Below are 22,078 nucleotides of genomic sequence, written 5' to 3' on the forward strand. Positions count from 1 at the left end.
GTCGTAGTCGAAGTTGAATACTTAAGTTGTTTTTGCCCGAAGTAAGTGTATTCGGAAACAACTTCAAGAAAATTCGGGCACATGTCGGCAACGAATCTGCTCCGACGGCTGATCGGCGACGTTCGACATCAGGATGGTAGCATCGAAGTCCGGAAGATAGCGTCAAAGTCGGAATGGCCAAGGTCGAACAACTTCAAAAGTGTGAAGGCCGCATTTGATACCCCTCGATCCTAGACAATGGTTGGACGCGAACCGCGTCGACATTCGACACTTGATGCGACAAATGTGGTATAACTTGATCGCTTCGAACCGATTCCGCGATTCTATAATTTCACGAAACTATGGATTACAATTCCATTCTGGCAAAGTCAAAATGAAATAATCTTTATTTCGTGGGCATTGACTTACAAATAAATGGACGACGGGTCTAATACACAAACCACGAAAAAAATGTCCCAAGTCAACCTATTCGAAATTTAAATTGTAATGTCATCGCAGTATCGCGCTGTCAGTAGAACAAATGAAGACTAAAGCGGAGTTTGGCGCTCTGTATACGATTTTAGCGCCTTACAAGTGCGGACACTTTTTAGCGCGGACCCGACGTCCATATAATTGTAAGTCAATGTTCGTGGGTAAGCAAATTACGCTTCTTGAAATCGTCACATTGATTAAAATCTACTACAAAAGCAGATTCTCTGAGAAGAATCTCTTTGTAAATAAAGATTTCTATACATGTATCATTTACAATATTTATTTAAAATATGATAGATCAAGACAACCTGCAAGAGCTAAACTCAATACAATAATGCAGAAGTTGTATAATTTAGTGCAACATTTTTGTTTCACTATAGTTTTAAACCTCGTAAATGGCAAAGTTTGAATATTAACCGGAATCTCATTATAGAAACGTATACGTTGCCCCTTAAATGAATTTATGACTTTGTGAAGACAACTGTAAAGAATAACTGATTAATTTTTATTCCTCGTTATTTTTATCACTGTTTTTGATAAATTTTAATCTTCTTAACATAACGAGTTCTTAACATAAATTATGTTTTCATAATTGTACCTACTGTATTGTCTGTAAGTCGTCTGTGACGAATGTACGTGTTACGGGCAACATTTGCAAGGTCGGTACTAAGCGGGCGGTATCGATTTTGCACAATGACTAAATGAGTGGGACATTGTGCTGATTTATAATGGACAGTGTCCGAACTTCTAATTAACAGTGGGCAATGTTACATTGTGTAATATTTTTACCGCACTTTGCTCGAAGTGAATCGAAACTTTACGCATTACATACTTGAAATTTACCAAGAGGTTTTCCGTGAAGGCAAATAACCCTCGGAAAATGTGTGAAGTTGTCAATTCGCGCTGGCTCAGCATGACCTAAACCCTCGTCTGAGAGGAGACTGGGTATAAATGGGTTGATGATGACGATGACGATCATACTGAATAAGGCAGACTACAAGTCTTGATCTACTACGATAACTTGATCTTTGCAAAATTTCTCAAAAGGCAATGTGCGAGGACGACATTGCCTGGTGCGCTACTCAAAGGAATACTTCAAAGCAACAAATAAAATACACCAAATAATATTAAAAACAGACAAAAGAAATTAACCCTCCTAATAAAATAAAATGGCCTAAGGCGAATATAATGTTCAAAATATGAAATTACAATTGATGTTCCGATGGTAGACGATCGAATGAAGCTTGTACGTGTGATATTAGGGGTGTGGAGGGGCCTCGGAGCCAGCCCTTCGCCTTAGGCGGGGTTCGCGCTAGATTACACATGATTGAACTTGGAACTAATTTCGGCGAGTTAGGAATGATCTCATTTTATCCGAGACCACTAGTTTTGCTGAGAAATACGTACCCATAAGTGACATGCAGTTGCATATTGGTTGATTTAAAGGATGAAGTAAAACAATGGAATACATATACCGTGGGATTTTTAACAGCATACGTATAATGTTAGGGCCACTGGTTTCTTTAGCTTTCGTATTGGTACCAAAATTAAACGTTCATACTTTTATATCACCCTTACACGAAAGACTCTTCAATATTTAACAAGGTTTGCACAAATCAGCGTGGTGAGATGGAATAAACTGATACAAGCATGTTGTATTTTCACAGCATACGCATTTAAAATTTATGAGGCTTGATCAAAATGTTAAGGAGAAATATCAATATTTGATATGGAAGAAAACAGGAAGGACAGAAAATATTTGATTCTCAAAGAGAATTCAAGAGACTGAAAAAATCTTCTAAGTGCACATGTTGAGGACTTTGCTTATATTGTCGCACGTATCCTGCAACAAATTCTTCTTGCTTCTAAAAGCTAAAATATTTTTTCAAAGTCAAAATCTTAATATCATATGTATGGGCTTTGACGTCTTGATTGTAGGTAGTTAAGTTAGTTGTAGTTAGTTGTAGTTTGTAGTTAGTTAAGTTATAGAGTTGACGTACAATCGTAAAGTTTTATTTTTGTTTAAATACAAGTTATTATATGGATGCTTATGTGACCGATTGCGACAGAGTTATTAAATCAACTAAATTATAATAAAAAGTGAATCAGTCGATTCACGTAAAGTAGGGCGCAAACTCAGCGTCTAAATCTTGTACGTGACCCGTACATGCTCCCGAGGGAAAGGTGAAAAGTAAGTAGTGAAAGTGTTTAGGTATAAGTAAAGATAAAGTAAGTGTATAAGTAAGTAAAAAAGGTAAAAGTTTCAGTCATATGAGCATCCAGCACATAGCAAAAAATATAATCATATTAAAAGTTATTAGTCAAAACGAAATGCCGTTCGTTTCGTCTTCACTTCGCTATAAACTGGTTCATCTGGTGTCGGATTGCGTATTTCTTGCAACTCGATATCTGGTTCCGTGGTCTTGATAGGTCTAGTGTAGTTTCTGGACGAAGAGGTACTGTCTTTTCTTTTCATACATCTTTTTCTTATATAAACTGAGAGGGCTACTGCAGATATTCCTCCCAACAACAAAGTAGTGACTGAGTACAAGTAAACGTCATGAACAGATAAATGTGACGTCATAGGTAACTTCTCGTGTTCTTTCTGGTACGTTAGTTGCTGTTCTATTTTATTGAAGTCCAAGGTAGGTGCAGGTTTGAGTGTGGTCACATTTAACTCAGCATTGTTCCAGTTGAAGTTGAACAAGTTGTTGGTTGAGGAGTTTATAGTAGGTACATCTATATCCACTCCCATCTGTATTTGATTACCAAAGTGGTTAAATGCATAAATAGTTGCATCTGTTTTTTGTAGAATGCACTTTGGTTTCAGTGATATAAGTCCGGTCCCTAACAAGGCCACGGACGTAACTTGATCCTCGCATATGACTCGTATCAGTTGTTTGTTGCATAACGTAAAAAACCATATGTTCGGTCTATGCAGTTTTGTCCACGTCTCTTTGCATTCTACGTCATCGATGACACATGAGTGTGACGTTTGTTGATTGAATACGTTTGCTTCGCATGGCGCATTTTTGTCGTGTATGTTATAGATAGGTTGGTTTGCCACGCAAATATATTGTTCTTTGCTGTATGCAATGCATTGCTGCATTTTATTTTCGTCCATAGTTATGTATGAGTTTTTCACAAAGTTGATAGCAATGTACTGCGAAGATGGGCGTATTAGTTTTAAGAATGTATGCATTTAAAAATGTATGGGCTTTGACGTCTTGATTGTAGGTAGTTAAGTTAGTTGTAGTTAGTTGTAGTTTCAGAATACATCTGTTCACAAAAGTCCTGATTAGTTATATCGGTTGAGTTAGGAGTTATCTCTTCCGATTCCCAGAAACGAGACATGTTTTTCAGGTCGTTATATATTACAAGGCAGTTGAACGTCTTCACGCTTCCACTGACTATCCATCCTATCTTAGTTTGTTGTGCTACAGGTAAGTTATCGCTTCTCATCACGCCGTTGAGTATGATGTCGGAGTAAAGGTCGGCACCCGGCAGTAGGTCAACCGGGCCCGAGACGTTGAAGTTAGGGTCAGCTAATTTTAAGTTTTGTAAGTATTGCCAGTTGTCTATGGAAAACGAAGTGCTCGGTAAGTTATTTATAAGCTTTTTCATTACCAAAGCTTCGATGTTGAGCGTGTAGTCGGAATGAATTGACTTGCATTCTAAGTTTACAGCTCCCTTACAGTTTCCGGATTGCGTCCCGATTCCGGATACTACTGCGCTTAGTTTTGTTCTCTTTAGTCTGAGCCGTTGTGCAGCATCTTCAGTAATTAGGCTTACTTGAGAGCCTTGGTCAAGTAGTCCTCGCAGCGTTATGTAACTTCCATCTATAGTTTTTGTTCGCAGCTGTACAGTGGTTAGTAAAACTTCTTTATCTTCGTTCGTTACGTTATTAACGGCATTTATTCTCGAAGTTGATGGTTGGTTAAAATGTTGGTGATTGTTTTGATTTTCAATCTCCGCCTCGTGCATAAGTGTGTGATGACCCTTATTACAAAGTTTACATTTTTTCTGAGACGTGCATATTTTATTTCCGTGACTAAATAAACAGTTTTTACACAATTGTAAATTTCTAATTGTGTTACGACGACCAATTGGGGTCATATTCAAAAATTTCTGACACTGCATTAGCACATGTTGATCAGTTTTGCAGAGTGGGCACGTTCGTGCTATAGTAAAATAAGAATTTGTCTCTATTTTAGCATTGTTATATTTTGTTGACCCTTTCGGAGTATAATAATTATTTTTGTAATTATTATGCTGCTGTTTGACGTTGTTACTTGGAAGCTTGTAGTTAGTTTGTTGTTTGTTCATAGATGATGACTTCTGATTTTTGTCGCCTTGCATTGCTTCAAGAGACATGAATTTCGTTTCCAAAAATTGGGTGAATTCTTCTAAGTCCGGCAATCCTCTAGGATTGTAACGTTCTTTCCTGTATTCCCTGCAGCTGGTGGGATCAAGTTTTTGACCCATGAAATATACAACTATGGGTCCCCATGACTCTACGTCGACTCCAATGTTACGTAATCCGTTTAGGCACTCCTTGATGACGTCATGGAGTTTTCTAATGCCCACGGCGTTCTCCTCATGCAAAGTGGGGTGGTTGAATAGAGTGTTCATATAAGAATTCAATAGTAGACTCCGGTTGTCGTATCTAGTCGTAAGTAGTTTCCAACAGGAAGTATAGTTTTCGGCGCTCACTCCGAGATGTGATACTATTCTCTCAGCTTCACCCTTGAGCTTAGACTTCAGGTGCTGCATTTTTTGTGCTTTAGAAAGGAGAGGGTTGTTGTGTACGCTCTCAATAAAAAGATCTTTGAAAGTTAACCACTGATTGTAGTTCCCATAGAAGTCGGGAATGACAATCTTAGGCGTAGATTGTTGGTAATGTGAGTTGTTCCATATTTTGTGGTTTAATTCTTTACGTAAAACATCGTAGACGTTCTCTAAGGCTTCATATTTCAGTTTGTAAGTTGAATTATCATCTTGTAGTATGTAATCTAGTTCCCAGTGTATTTTTTCTATATTTTCCCACTTGTTTTTTAAAATTTTTAAGGCATCTTCAAGCTCCCATTTCTCCGTAATTTTTTCTATATAAGTTTTCTCCACAATGCGTTCGAAAGCTCTAAAATTACAATATTGTTGCCGTAACATTTCTTGCTGCCTTTCTTTAGTTTCAGTTGTTTCGCAAGGTGGTACGTCGAATTTAACTTCTTCAAAATTAAATTTCGAAGTAGTTGATGTTGTATGCTCAGAGGTAGTTGTTTTTTCCGACTTACTTGTAGTTTTCGAAGTCAACACCGCCTTTCGTTGGAGCATGTCTTGCAACACTTCTTCATACAATGCTTTCATCTTCGCGTATACGTCATCCCGGAAGTATTGGATGTCCGTTAGTCCTGTTTTCACTAATTTCATGTGGTAGCCCACAAACTTCTCCCAGCTAGAGTTAAGGAGATGTAGACGTTCCTCCAGGTACTCCAGCGTTTTCCTCGAGGGACTGTCTTTCCTGTAGTTTCCACATACTTGCTTCAGTGCTAGGAAAATTGATTCCTGGTTGGCAATAAGTTCTGAGACGTCAGTTGCCATAGTTATAGTTAATAGTTAGTTAAGTTGTTGTTTAATGTAGTATATAAGTAGAAAGTTTAAGTTAAATGTACAGTTGAAAGTTGAATGAAATCCTTTGGCACGTGTCTCCGTAGGTTCACTAGTTCTTGAAGATCGTGAAGTTTCACAAATCTCGTTTTTTCACGGCTCCCGATCCTCTATGACGTTATATGCGCCTTCTCAATGCAGTCGGTGAGACCAGCTTGTGGGAGGCCAACCGCACCGATTCGCTAACGTCACAAAGAAACCCGAAACGATGAAAATCCTTAAAGGCTCGAAGGACCAAAATGTATGGGCTTTGACGTCTTGATTGTAGGTAGTTAAGTTAGTTGTAGTTAGTTGTAGTTTGTAGTTAGTTAAGTTATAGAGTTGACGTACAATCGTAAAGTTTTATTTTTGTTTAAATACAAGTTATTATATGGATGCTTATGTGACCGATTGCGACAGAGTTATTAAATCAACTAAATTATAATAAAAAGTGAATCAGTCGATTCACGTAAAGTAGGGCGCAAACTCAGCGTCTAAATCTTGTACGTGACCCGTACATCATAGGTGAGCAAATTACACTTGAAATCGTCATACTGATTAAACTCTACTGTTCATTCGTAAGGCAGATTCCTCTGAGGAGAATGAGCAAGAAATTCTAGGACTTACTCTTTGGAAATATATATTTGAATCAATTTATCATTAAAACATTTAATTTAAACATCGTAGATCGAGACTTCCTGCAAGTGCTAAACGGGTCACTACCGTGGATTTTTGTCATCTAAGTACTGTATATAGTATAAAGTTTTTATTTCACAATAGTTTTACCTCCTCGTACATGGCAAATTTTGAATATAAATCGAAATCTTATTATACAAGCTTGTATATTACCCCTTAAATGAATTTGAAACTTCATGAAGACGACATGTCAAAAACAGCTAGTTTATTTTTATTCCTCGTATTAATGTCATATCTGTCATAAGTTTGTTAATTTTTTTATATTTAACCCCGCTACTGGGCATCTTTCCTTTTCAAATCCGTTGAAATCGCAACGCCCCACCGCCGCCGTCGCCGTCCATCCTTGGGCACCTAAGTAGTGACGACGTTTGCCAACATCTCGGGTTGCATCCGGCTAACGTGGCCTCTCAATACCATTTGAGACTGGCTGTTTTATTATCCACATCAGCAATGCCAGTCATCAAACGACTCCAATATTAAAAAATAAAAATTTTAAAAATCATCACCGATTCCAATAAAACATGGCAAATAGATGTAATTCTACGAATTTTTGAGGTCGGTCGTTTAGTACTCAGCACAGAGATTACGTTCGAATATCAAAGAAGAGGAAAAAGATCCGTCAATGTCCCACAACAAATTTTTTTATGAATATTGAGTTATTTATATATAAATAAACAAAATATTTATACTAACTAAAGACAACTTTTCCATCGTGATAAGATAACACGAAAATGATAAACAAAAGGACTGGTAATGTGCGTCCAAAAATGTAACATACAAATTTATCTACTCACAAACTTAACTCAAAGCTCTACAACAGTTACTATATTCTGCCCACGTATATTTTCAGAAATAAACTACTGTAACAACTATAACCTCAACCCGCCAATAGTTCCATCGCGCCACCGCTAGATGGCGTTAGTTGTACTCTAACACGCGCTATCGTTTTGTTAACTCCAATAGTATAAGTAATCTCATATGTTTTAAATTGTTGATGTTTACTACCACTACAGCTTTGATACGGCACTGAACGGCACTCAAGTTGTTGAGACGATTCGGTTCTATTACTATTATTCTAAGTTTTCGCACTGAACTGTGTGCTTTCACGCTAGTGAGACATACAGCTGGGTCCCTAGCCGCATACCTTTTTGTTTCGTCGTGTATCTCATATACGCCTTGTGCACTTTCCGTCTGCGTCTCAATTTCTACGCACCCCCTCCGCTCACCAGCGCTACAATCTGGCGACCAACGAGGGCCACATAGAACCTCAAAAGTTTGTAACGCGGTCTGGACGAAGTACGTACAAGTTGAAGACGACCACAAAGACGAGACGAAAGAAGATGAATGTCAGCGAAGACCAGTTCGATCGTCTTCTGGCGACAATTGGGAGCCAGCGCCGCAACACCCTCGCCTCGTGCAATGCCTCGTACGACGGTGAGAAAAGGGCGGACGCCGTTGAAGCCTTCCTAGGCGTATATCAAAAAAATATATTTACTAATCTTTTTACCAAAAAAACCTAGAACATTTTTATTTTATCTTCGAACTTGACTATGCTGATTGTGTCTTTTTTCTTTCGTGGGCAGATTAACTGACTTAAAAGGTTTTAGTGTGTTGCATTTAATAATAGTAATAGAAGTAACGACACGATACAAAGAAAAAGACAGAATATAGCAAATTTAACAATAACAATACAATTTCGTAAAAATTTTAAATCACCAAAATAAACATAGCATGCTGGCGTGCAAGTGGAGGTGGCCTATATCCAGCAGTGGGTGTTAACGGGCTGAGTTAATGATGATTATGAAAACAAACCACGATGACTATATCATATAATATAGATAGACGTGATATATATCATACTTCAACTTTCTCGCGATAAAAATGAAAAATATATACATAAAATGGTTGTTAAACATTACAATATGTAATAGCTTAGTTGGCTTAGCGTCTGGCACGGTTTGCTAGGAGACGTCGGTTCGAAAGAAGTCACTGGCAACTCAATAGATAAATGGGCGTTGTATCACTTTTAAAAATATCAACTCTCGTTTGCGCTGAAATCACAAATTAGAAAACTAAAATAGTACAGCGCCAACAATTGACTATTGTGGACGTTTCCGTATATTGCAAAAGTATTCTATATTTATCGTATTAAAGATAATATATCTAACAATGGGGGCTGTTCTATTCGGTGGTGTGGAAAAAACAGCAAAATATGTAATTATAAAACAAACGAATCACATTTCATCGGTAATTAAATACTACGTATGTAATTTTGCAATTTTCGTCCATCCATAAGATCAATCCCGTCATTTGTTTCAAATTCGGGCTGGCCAATCACAGTAATGATTTGGCAGAAATAGTTTTCAAACAAATTAAATGACATTTCGTCTCTATTTCTGGTTATGACTGTAATTTTTGTTACCATTTGCATTATTTATGGGCAAATACTGTTGTCTGTTACCGTAGTAGCTATTAAATATTTCATGTATTTAAGTTTTAATTGAATATTAGGATATTTAACTACATCGAGTATATGTACTCGATGTAGTGCAACAGGCAACAGGCAACATTATTTGCCCATTAATAAATGATAACAAAAATTACAGTCATATAGATATCTTTAAGTTATCCTCAGTGGCGTGGCATTGGATGTGCCAAGGGAGCCATGGTCCTAGGCGGTACAGGCGGCGGCGCTCGCCGCCGAGGCCTAATTAGTCAAAATAATTATTACTTACTAAAATGTAGAAAATAAATGTCACTATTTGAGAAAACGATATCCTGTACAACCCAAAGATGGCGACGGTAAGCGAACTTAAAAATACAATCGAGCCGAGCCTGCCCCAGCGAACTATTTTTGTAACCGTAATAACTTTTTTATTAAAAAAAGACCGATCTCAAAAGTTCGTAAAATTACATCTATTTGCCAAGTTTTATTGTAATCGTTTACCGGAAAGTGTGTGAAACCGGATTCATCCCTTAGTTTGCCACCCTTTGAGGTGGTGCTGTAGCAATGGAGTACCTTGGGAGAGAGTTCTTTCAGGACAGTACTGCCACCTATTTCTGCCGTCAAGCAGTATTGTCAGCATTACTGTGTGCCTGTTTTGAAGGGTAAGGGTGCTGGTGAAATTACAGGCGCATGGGACTTGTCAATTTATGTCTCAGAGTGGCGGGCGCAGTGGTAGTACCTCTCATATATTTGCAATTTAAAGCTCTGAGTAGCACTATAACTGTTATGGACAGGCGTGTAGCTTACCATCAGGTGCACGACTGGTTCGACAAGTCATTTGATGTTATAAAAAAAAGGTGGAATATTTCAAATTTAAATGGGACCATTAGTGAGGTACCCTCTTTCCAACAAAAAAAGAATGATCAAAACCAGTTCACAAATGAGTTATCGCGTTACATGTATAAAAAAAACCTACAGTCGAATTGCGTACTTCTCCTTTTTAGGGGCTGTAAATTTGTCCACGGACCGTAGACATCGACGCTACGCCACCGGTTATCATTACATGCTTATAAGATGAAACTAAAACATCGACAATTTCTATTGAATCTACTACTAACCGTACTTGTTTACTAAATTCTTATGTTTGTGTAATTCCAGCCCTATTTGTTTTAATCGATGGTTTGTAACGCCTATTTCTAAATTAAAAAAATAATTCTGGAAATGTTAATAAACAGTAAAAACATTCCTAAAATCATTCACGACGGCGGCATATCGTTTAAAAGCGCTTTATTTTGTATATCCTATTTTTAAGGAAATGTTCTTCTTCATATGCCACCTTCTAATGAAGGTCGGCGATCATAATGGCAAACCTTGGACACTGCAGCTCTGAATAGTGATCTAGTGCTGCTACTGAACCATTAGCGCAAAATTCTGAGTCAGGATATCCAGGATTCTCCTTCTTCCTACACTTCTCTTTCCTTGTATTTTGCCTTGGATTATTAATTGTAATAGAACGTATTTTGGATTTCTTAGTACAGGCCCACGACCTTCTTTTGATGGTATTTAACACTTTTCGTTTTCTACCAATATGTTGCAGTATCCGTTCGTGTGTGACTTTGTCCCTCTACGATACTCTCAACATTCTTACTAAGGAAGGCTACCACTTTTTATAAAAAGAAATGTTAATCATAGGAAATGAAACTATTTTTCCGGATTTAAATCGCGTATATTTGTTTTTTCAAACAAACCGTCAACCGTGACCATGGGACCTGTAAAGGGCCCGAAACGTCGGTTTGTTTGAAAAAACAAATATACGCGATTTAAATCCGGAAAAATAGTTTCATTTCCTATGTGTAACAATCGCGAAAACCTAAGAACTCGATAAGAAATGTTAATGTATTAAAAATACATGTATAAAAATTATAATGTCAGGAGGTTTTATCGGTATTCACCGACGTTATGTTAGCATAAGATTTCATGCTCATTATTCAGTATTGTTGTAAGGTCTACACATTGAACTAATAAAGTCTAAAGACAAACAGTCAAACGAAATTTGGGGAATATGCTTTGAAAGTTAGTCGTGTATGTCTGCCTTGGAATTTAGGTAAACATATATATTGTACCAGTTCCTATGTATGTTCATAAGAAAAGAAAACAATGGGACATGAAAAGGAATGGGAAAATAATTTTATTTTAGATAAGATTCTTTTATTTTTCTTAACATACACAGATATTTTGAAAATATAGCTCGAGCCGGCAATTGATTTGAATTGATGATAAGAATGAAATTTCTGCAATAAACATTGGGTTTTACAATTGGCAGTGGAACAGAAAGTGGCTATCTTGAGCATTGAAGATGGTTCCCATTCATGTCCCACTGATTTTTTTTCACCATAATTATTATAACATTGGGCGACTACTTGTAGGTATAGACAACACAATAGGCAATGTTCATTTATTTCCTACCAAACATTAGCACGATTATTTTGCACTGTGTGGCTTTGCTCTAACACAATTCATTTTCACGCTGTCTAGCTTCGATTGGAGGCATCTGCTTCTCATCACTGAACCCGACGCGCAGATGGCTGTCGGCGGGAAGAGTACTTGCCATCTTATGATGAGGACGTTTGCTAACTGCCTCAAGGATGAAGACATTATGTATAGTCCATGGGATACTACCTCAGATGGCGGAAAAAACTACACGGAGAACTTGAAATTTTACCTTGGCTACAAATACACAAGTAAGTGCACATTTATTACAATAATTACGAATTCTCTGCATTTCGGTATATTTTAGACGTTACGCCTGCCATCTATGCGATGTTACGAGTACTATTATATTTACAAACGTTCGTACTGAGTAAGCGCCCTCAACAGGTAACACTACTCGTTGGTAGATGGCGTCAAGATCAAATTAAAATTAGTTCCACCATTCGACAGTAGATGCCAGTTATGATGTTAAGTGCAACCATTTTTAACAGATATGAATGGGGACGGACTGCGCTTTTGTACGAATCAAGAGCGTATGAAGACACTGTAGGACAGAGCGGTGGATTCTTGCTAGCGAGCACTTTGCATGAATTCCTAATAATTGAGGATTTTGAAGTTCATGCACGGGAGCTCCAACTGCATAACAGTCTTCGAGATCAGTTGGTTCAACACGTTGGATTTAATTACGCCAGTGAGTTCAGTTTTGGGAGCATGTTAGAGTCGAATCAAATTCAGATTCGGGGCATTGAGGAATTGTAATCGTTTTCGTTTTGCGCTAATTTATTAACAACGTATGGAATGCACAATTGAATTTTATTACACAGGCGTTACATGTTTAGCACAAACACGTTTTAAAATATGCACTTGTGTTTAAAGCACTACTTATACATAACAATTATATTCAGTGGTTTTGGTAAAGCTGTTAATACAGTTATATCCTTCGGAAATTCGGTAGGTGTCTTTGGTACGATAAAGAAAGATATTCTTTCGATAAACTTTAAAATTCTTGGATTAGCACCGGGTGTTGCTGCAGATCCAAGACAAGACTCCTTTCGGGAAGTTAACTAAATATTATCTACAAACAAGATGAAATTATGTTTGAGCATATTCAGGTCTGTAAATTACAAGTTTCCTGAACTAATTCAGGGTCAGAACCTGAAATTAATATTTTAATTTGAATACGGTACGTTTTTTTTCTTTACAATTCACTCAGTTTTAGAAAGAATTCGTATAGTCAACACCTCAAATTAACTAAGAAGAAAGCTATGCATTTGTTTTCTTTTGAACGAGTGTGTATTTCATTATTTTTTGTGCTCACTCAGTTTTAGAAAGGACCCGTATCTCAGTCACTACCTGAAAGTAACCATGAACAAAGCTATGCGTTAGCTTTCTTTTAAATGAGTGAGCATTTTTTCTTTTTTTTGCTTACTCAGGTTTAGAAAGAACCTTCGTCAGAGTCAGCACCTGAAATTAACCAAGAACAAAGCTATGCGTTAGCTTTCTTTTGAACGAGTGTGTATTTTTTTCTTTTTTGTCCTTACTCAGTTTTAGAAAGAATCCGTATCACAGTCAGTACCTGAAAGTAACCACGAACAAAGCTATGCGTTAGCTTTCTTTTGAATGAGTGTGTATTTTTTTCTTTTTTTTCCTTACTCAGTTTTAGAAAGAGCCCGTATCAGAGTCAGCACCTGAAAGTAACCAAGAACAAAGCTATGTGTTAGCTTTCTTTTGAACGAGTGCGTATTTTTTTTGTCCTTACTTAGTTTTAGAGAGGACTGATTGTATTTGGGACGGAACGCATACGTTCTGGACATTCTCACTATGAATTATTTTGAAGGTCCGGCTGGAGGGTTGTAGTATTTAATTACTATTACAAATTGTGTTATTTAAATTAGTGTTATCTAACACGAGTTGTTCTAAGTTTGTTGTTGTTTTGGCCACAGCCGATTTTTCTATGAGTTTCATCTATTTTATTTATCTCAGGCGTTAAGAATTATTAATGCGCAATATCCGTTCGTCAATGAAAAAAAAATTGCCTAATCTGTGGCATCAAAACAGGATAAAAGACGTAAATCTTCAAGAATCACTCCGTTTCACAATTTCGTTTGAATAAATAACTCTGAAATTAATACAGATCCGTGATGCTCGCGGGGTATCGTGCGGACGTGTAGAATGGTGTAAATGTTATCTTGTGACAATTTTATCATCATACACACTCGACTGTGACGTCTCTCTTTTTCAGACAATTAATCACACATATTAAGTTATGACTAGACCTGTGCTTCGGTCCTAAATTTGTCGCCATCAAACGGTATATCGACCGGTAGCAGCGGCGTAACCAGCTTGAAATCGGCGTAGCTTATATTTTTCTATTCTTTAAAAATACTACGACATTGTTTTATAATACTAAGTGACGGAACGAACAAGTTTAGTGCCTGGTGGTAAGCGACACGCCTGTCATGCGTGCGGCTGCCGCGCGGTAACCGCCCGGCTTACACGCTTTCACGTACATTAATGGGGAGTCTGAATTCTATTTACTAGGCAACAACAATTTAAATTCCTCAGAATAATATAACCGCCGCGTAGACCAAAGACAAGCCCAATGGCGTGAAGTTTATATTTGTGTGCTCATTTACGTTAAAACGTAAAAGCTAGATAAATAGAGAGTATTTTGCTATAACAGTTCGGTCTCTAAACACGTGCAAGCGGTCGCCTGCAAGAGCTTTAAATCACAAAGATCTGAGGGCACCGCCACTGTGCCCGTCACCCGTAAACATAAGTTGGCAAGTTACATGTGCTAGTAGTTTCTCCAATTCTAAATCACCCTTTGTACGAGTATTAATTTTCAACGGTTTTTACGATTTGGGTAGGTATCATTACTAAAAATAATCAACTTACAGAATGCTCAAAAAAAATAAACAGTACACTTACTAATAAAAATACACTTAATTTAATCTAGTATTAATGAATACTGTCACCTTACCTATGTCTGCCGGGAAGCAATAATGTGAGCATTACTATATATTTTAAGATTTAGAAGGGTAAGGGTGTTGGTGAAATCACAGGCATATCGGAATTGTCAATTTATGTCTCAGGGTGACGGGCTGATGAGATTTTTTTGCAATTTAAAGCTCTACGCGGCACTGCAACTGTTATGGAAAGGCGTGCCGTTTACCACCAGGCGCACGCCTTGTTCATCCTGTACCATAAGAATACATTTTAATTGTACGGAAATTTTATTGAAATAAGCAATTAATTGATATAGAAGTTAAAGTTTAAATTAAAATAGAACACATTTTCGCCACGCCGATTTTACGCAGGTCAACTTTATCGGCGGCGGCGGCGCGACACACAAGCCTAGTCATGATCCAGAAAGTAGTGAGTACAGGAGAGCTTTGAGACAGAAAATACGCTTTTTCAATTTTTTTCATCAAGACTGCGTAAACAAAGACCGTAAGATATGAAATTTCTGGTTGAATCACGTGTCACTTCAGTTAACTAGGTCAAATGGTGCAAACAAGCTTTTTTAAGCCGATATAGCTTAGAGTTTAGAGTTTCCTCGGCACGTACAATTACTGCGGGACCCCATTATGTATGCGGTTCCCGCTATAAACGTGTTGCACCATTTCCTTAATCAGACTTCCCAGCTACTTAATTTGCTTTGCAAAGGGTTTGTAAGGTAAAAAGGATAAAAACAAAGTATTTCTGCAACGTCTCATATCTGCTTTGAACACCCGATTTTTTTTGAAGAAATAAATACTGGAGCCGCCAAACCCAAAGTAGATGACGATCGACGACTCGTAAAATCAAAGACGATTTTAGTTAACTGTGTTATATTTTAAAATAGGTGACTGGTTAGTTACAGGAGTAGTGCTGTTAAATCGATACAGTGATAGTTTATGAAGGGGTACAGTTTTAAAAGTGAACGGTGCTTTTGACCTTTTTAGTTACGTACAAAATTCGTTACAAATGTGGTAGGGATGAAAAAGACATATGTGGTATTACTCGATTGGTTCAAAATAGGCCTACGTAATGTGCCCTTGACGAGCAGCGTTTTGTTACTGCTTTGGAAATTATGTTAAAATTACAAAAATTGTTGTGTTCGCAACAAATACTGATTATTATAATTATTAATACATTTATAATAATCAGTATTTATTAATACTGATTATTTTTTTAATAATGGATTCTAATTTTTATTGACATATACCTATGTGTATAATAGCAGGGCGATACCTATCGCACGGCTATTAATAGTGTTCTAACTCAAAATACGTGAAATTCAAGATGAAATCATTGCTAAATATTAAATTTAATAAAAAATATCTCTAAGTACATACGGGAGTGCTGAGGGCGTCCGTACGGCGATGTTGCTATTTTGTGGCGAGTGTTTTTAGTGATGTTACTGTACCAGTAACGAAGAAAGAATTCGAAGAAAAAAAGATTCTATTGATATCGGCGGCATTACCCCGAAGGAAAATGCCGTATGTCATTAGACTGTAAAAGTAGCTGAAGTAAACCAATCTAGCAAATTCGACGTCGTCGACGAAGTGAGAGTTTCCGTAGTTTTTAAAATTTAATGTGAACCCTATTGCAATTTAGCATCTAACATTATACCTAGCAATACAACTGTATCTACAAGGGTCAATTTTTCGTTTCTAACTACAATGTTTGTAATCGTCTCTCTAACATTGGAAAATAATAATAATGTGAATTTCACACAAGAAGAAAGAAGCAGGCTATTAACTGTAAAGTATAAATAGATATAGAATTGTTCACATTGTCGTAGGAGCATTGGTGCCTTTAAGCTTTAACTAATAAGGAAGTATCATCAGCAAACAATACTATCTCATGTTTTATACCCTCCATGAGGCTAGGAAGTCATTAATATAAGCTAAAAACAAAAATGGACCTACAATGAACCTTGAAGGACACCCATGCTAATTGCAGACCCCTTTGTTCTCGTACTGTTGACATCGACCCTCTGTAAAGCTTGATTTGATGTAGATGCAATTTGCTCCGCTCTGAATTCAATATAGCGCCCTTGTAAATGTGCCAATTTGTTGCATAGTGATACAATTTCCTTTGTAGCCCTTTAAAATAACTCCTGTATCTATATAGTCAAATGAAAAGAGATTTTATTTTAAGCTGAAACAAACAAACATCAAAGCATTGTTTCCCCGAGGGACATCGTAGCATTCCACGCTTATTTCTTATACTTCCAACTCCAACTACCTACTTTATTAAAGTCTGAGAGAATTCTGAGAAAACAATAAAAGCAATGTTCATGATACGACGTTTTATGAGAGAGTAGTGGCTAACAATTAGAGGTGGGCGTTTAAACGAAAAGCACTTAAAAAGGCTGCTTTTTAAAATAAGCGCATAAGCACGCTTTTCATTTTAAGCGTAAGCGTTGGTCTATGCACTTAAACGTTTTTCTAAAAGACTTTTCAAGCGTCAAACTAAAAAGCGTGTGAAAAGCGCTTTTACAAGCACGCTTTTTAAACGTACGTTTTAACGTTAAAAAATAAGCAGTTATTTCCATTTCAACGGTTAACAACTACAAAGTTAAACAACTTATGTTTTTGAACGCTTTTAAACGCCAATGAAGAAAATGTTAATATAAAAATGTTATGTCATAAATAAAAATATAACTTGTTTTTTACAAAAAAACTTACTTATCTTAAAACCTTTAGTGGTCTACTTTTGCTTTCGCAACGTTGCAAGCTTTTTTAACGTAAAAGTCTATGATGATTTTGTTAGCTTCAAACTAACAAGCGTTTAAGTGAAAAAGCGTTTAAAAAAGCACGCTTTTTCTAAAAAAGCATAACGTTTAAACGTTTAAAAAAATAAGCAGTTTTTCCCATCTCTACTAACAATAGTCAGTTATGCCCTGAATGTCTTATCTGCACAACACGCTACACGCCCGGTAGTCTTTCTCAAAAGTCTGGTCAGTTGTTTACTTTTTATTTTCAATTTGTTTATGTTTCAATCTTTGACGTCAATATTGCTTTCTTCGTAAAATTTCCTCGAAAATTTTATTTATTTAACTATGATATAGTGAATTTTTCAGCTGTTTTTGCTTTATTCTAAAAAAAATGCATTTTTATTCAATAAATGTTGAGAAAGTCTGTATACCATAGGTTCCCAAACATTTTAACTCACCGCCCTTTAAGATAAATAACTTTCAACGCCCATCCGCAAAAAATAACTGAAAACACATATTTTTTATATTAACTTAACACAAAAAATCACTGTAATGTAGTGTAGTTTAAAAGTATAGATGAATAGATAAAATAGTAGCAGTAGAGCTGCTTGTGAAAAGTTCGTCCAGCGCAGTACTGCCACCTCACCTATTTCTGCCGCCAAGCAGTAATGTCCCCATTACTGTGTTCCGGTTTTGAAGGATAAGGGTGCTGTTGAAATTACAGGCACATGGGACTTGTCAACTTATGTCACAGGGTGACGGGCGCAGTGGCAGTGCCCCTCAAATCTTTGCGATTTAAAGCTCTGAGTGGCACTGCAACTGTTATGGACAGGCGTGTAGCTTACCATCAGGCGTACGACTTGTTCGTCCCGTCACTTGATATTATAAAAAAAATTAGGTTTTTTTTTTCAGTAGCACCCCCTGGACAGCATCAATGCTCCACAATCGTTGCGATTTATATTCAGATAGGTACATCAAATTATTCTTATTCCCTCTTAAACCGTATCCGCAGCGTTACCTTGAGCCGGTCGATAATCTAAACAATGACCGACACATGATCGTAGTATAAAAATGTTAAACGTGGAAAATATTTTGTCACTGCCATAAAAACAAATACGTCACAATTTGTTTTCGTTTTTGTAGCGGAATAGTACATACGTAGTACGAAATAGTAAGACAAAAACGTAAACAATTAAATTACAAAACAGGATGCAAATGATAAGGAAGTAAAAAGTTCGTGGAAATTTACGTAGAAGATCAGAAAGCAAATGTACACTACCCAACAAACACAATAGAGTGTAAAAAAAGACATACGTATACGAAATCCTAATTTGTGTAGTACAGATATACTGTACTATATTTTTTTATGTTTTGTTTATTTCTTGCAACAGGCATAAAAATGAATTTTCAAATTGCTTACTTGAGAAACGATTGGTTCTCCATACAAACTTTCGTACCCTATTTCCCCCTTTAAGATAATTTTTTGTGACAAAAAGCAGGTCCCATCTATCTTTATACTAAAATACATCAAAATTGGTTCAGTTGTTATATGTTCGTTACTTTTTCATTTATAATTATTAGTTTCAATCATTTATGGTTTTTAAGATAGGCATATAAAAGGCGTATTTACAATGTGTAAGGTCATTGCGAGAGAGCCGAACCTGTACCAAGGACCTCTTCACACTCAGACTTGATCTATAAATAGATGAAATTGTAATAGGTTAATTAATAGTAGTATATGTAATGATAAAAATAAACGAAACTATGTTTTTTTTATTTAAATCGCGTATATTTGTTGTGTGTGTGTGTGTGTATGTGTGTGTGTGTGTGTGTGTGTGTGTGTGTGTGTGTGTGTGTGAGTGTGTGCGTGCGTGTGTGTGTGGATGTGTGTGTGTGTGTGTGTGGTTGTGTGGGTGTATGTGTATGTGCATGGGCGCGGATAAGCGAAGCATACCTAATGTCTATTTTATCATAAATATAGTTACAAATCTTGAATTCAATGCGTGTCAACGCGAGTTTACGCGATTTATTTTATTAAGTGACGCAATTTCCTCAAGGTTGGATTGAGGTTGAGAAACAAACATAACAAGCCCCAGAAAGGTTGTTTAAAACTTTTAAACCCTTCCTTTGTGACACTTTTTTGCCCTAAAAGTCGTGCGCCACTGGCGTTATTACTTTTAATCTCCTGAGTGTCTAGATCTTAATTTTGGGAATTGACCTGAGTTCTTGACTTCAGTACGCCATTTTATTTACACAACAGATGTTGTCTCTTGGAATCCCTTGAATTTAGAATTTTGATTACATTTGTGAAACAATGATTCGAACTAGTATTATGAGAAATTGACTCTGTTACGTATTTATGCCTAAACCGCTAGATCAAATTTGATAAATTTTGGTACAGACATAGATGGGACTTACGAGAAGGACATAGGTTAATTATTGTCACAAAAATAATTAAAGGGCATATTCAACAGTGTGAAGTGTACTTAATTGATTTTCCATTTGTCAGAAAAAAAATAAGTTGCTAACGAATTGTTTAAAAGTAATCGCTTATTATTATAATTTATTAGACAGGTAACAAAATTTACCAACTTGAATAATCTTGGTTACATATTCTGTTGGCTCGATAAATACCGGAGCTAAAGAGGAAAGTCACTACACTACACTAAATTAAAAAATAAAAGAGTCCAGGAAGTATTTAATTTTTTGTCAGTGGTTGTATGTCAAGAATTAAGGAACTTCGGAGAACATATGTCACTAGTCAAATAGTTGGACGGAGTATAAAGTAAAAATTTTAAATTGTTTGAAGTACGGTCTGCAGTTTTCAATGCTCTCTATATTAGCAAGAATAAGGATCAGTGGCGAGGCGTCCATATAACTCGATTTTTACCGGCTTGCCTAAAATTTTCCACGTATTATCAAATACTACATTTTGTGGTAAATTTATTAAAATTAAACACTAGTACTTTGTGTGCTAATAAGTTGTGTTTAAGAGTCGCCAAGGCGCCACTTTTTCTTAAGGGAAGTGTCTTTGGTTTTGCTCCGGCTTTACTAACGACAACTTTCACTTGTACTTTTTTTAAAATACTTCCCGTACGTTCACACTATTTCTCCAAAGTGTAATTCCGTAACTAAAGTGGGGATAAATGTTTAATAAGCGGTCATTGCAGTGGTCAGGTCAATCGTTTTCTTTACTCATTCAGTGCGTACGTGAAGCTAGAGATAAACGTTTCAAAGTTTATTGTGACTTTGCACATAATTGTGTGTATATCTATTTGTACGTAGTACCTTGTCGGGCCAATCAACTTGTTAACCAACACCTGGTTGTGCCAAGACTTATAATCAAAATTTTAAAATTGGCTAACGTTTTTATTAAAAATATCTCAAATTTATCTATTCTTTGTGTTCATAATTAATAACAAACTAGTGGAGTATGTATTAGTACACAAAAAATAAAAGAATACATTCTGTACGTGGCACTGCACGTGTCTCATGTGCCAAATCTTGTCCGTGCGCACAGGGGGCACGTTGGCACTATGTCAACATTGTGGTAGCCGATCGCTACAGGTGGTCGGTTTCTCAACTCGTCATCATGGCAGTAAAACACATTCATTGCAATCAATAAAAAAAAGTCTATGGTGTCACTATGTTGAGGCGAGGTATTTCTTTTCTTTTTATAATGCCAAGTGACGGACAAACAAGTCGTGCGCCTGGTGGTAAGCGACACGCCTATCCATAACAGTTGCAGCGCCATTCCTTTGAATCGCAAAGATCTTATGGGCACTGCCACTGCGCCCGCCACTCTGAGACATAAGTTGACAAGTCCCATGTGCCTGTAATTTCACCAGCACCCTTACCCACTGCTTGGCGACAGAAATAGGTAAAGTGACATTACCTCTCTGGACGAATTCTTTCCCAAGAAGCTCTACTGCTACTATTTCAACTGAGCCTACATTTTAGGAGGTGAGGTGTGGCAGACCGCTCCTCGCGTCTCACACACAACCCGCGCGCAGAAAATTAATATGAATAAAATAACAAGAACAAGAACAGGTGGAGAAAATTTGACACAGACCCGACAACATTTAGCAGGTTCTCTGTAGTACTCAAAGAGAAATATCTCCATATAAAAATTATGTAAAAACTTAGATATTCTTAAATAATACTTAGATTTAAACTTTCACGATTTTCACACGTTATTTGATTTTTTAATTCGGGACTTAATCACGTATAAAACATATTTTATTTACCTCGGCGTTTCGAACATATTGCAATGTCAACAAATAAATAATGAAGTTCAAGTGCGGGAAGTTAGAAAAAATCGCACGGCTAGAAGGTGCTGACATCCGCCTCTGCAGTCCCTTCGAGACCATGGACGTTGGAATATGTCCGAAACGTCGAGGTAATTAAAATATGAATTTTATACATGATTCAAAAATCAAATAATTCTTAAATAATTCGTTATAGCTTTTTTAGCCCGTTTTCAGGATTTTATATGTTCGGATGAAGTACATCCTGTCCTGTAACACATTAGCACTTTCTTCAGACAATTTCCTTAGGTGTATCGTATAAATACACACTCACTCACACACACACACACACACACACACACACACACACACACACAC

The 22,078-nt window shown here is 36.7% G+C and overlaps 1 protein-coding gene across 1 annotated transcript in view; it reads left to right on the plus strand.

The window, feature by feature from the left end:
- The first annotated feature begins 11,825 nt into the window (after positions 1-11,825).
- The window catches only part of LOC113239366 (atrial natriuretic peptide receptor 1), a 212,339-nt gene continuing 202,086 nt past the window's right edge, over positions 11,826-22,078 (plus strand). Inside the window, exon 1 of the mRNA XM_026476345.1 lies at positions 11,826-11,997. Within this exon, the coding sequence (XP_026332130.1) occupies positions 11,838-11,997 (160 nt within the window). The 5' untranslated portion in view covers positions 11,826-11,837. The remainder of the gene's footprint in view (positions 11,998-22,078) is intronic.

Source organism: Hyposmocoma kahamanoa, unplaced genomic scaffold (genome assembly GCF_003589595.1).
Source record: "Hyposmocoma kahamanoa isolate Upper Pololo Valley unplaced genomic scaffold, ASM358959v1 99879, whole genome shotgun sequence".
In the NCBI taxonomy this organism is placed as follows: Eukaryota; Metazoa; Arthropoda; class Insecta; order Lepidoptera; family Cosmopterigidae; genus Hyposmocoma; species Hyposmocoma kahamanoa.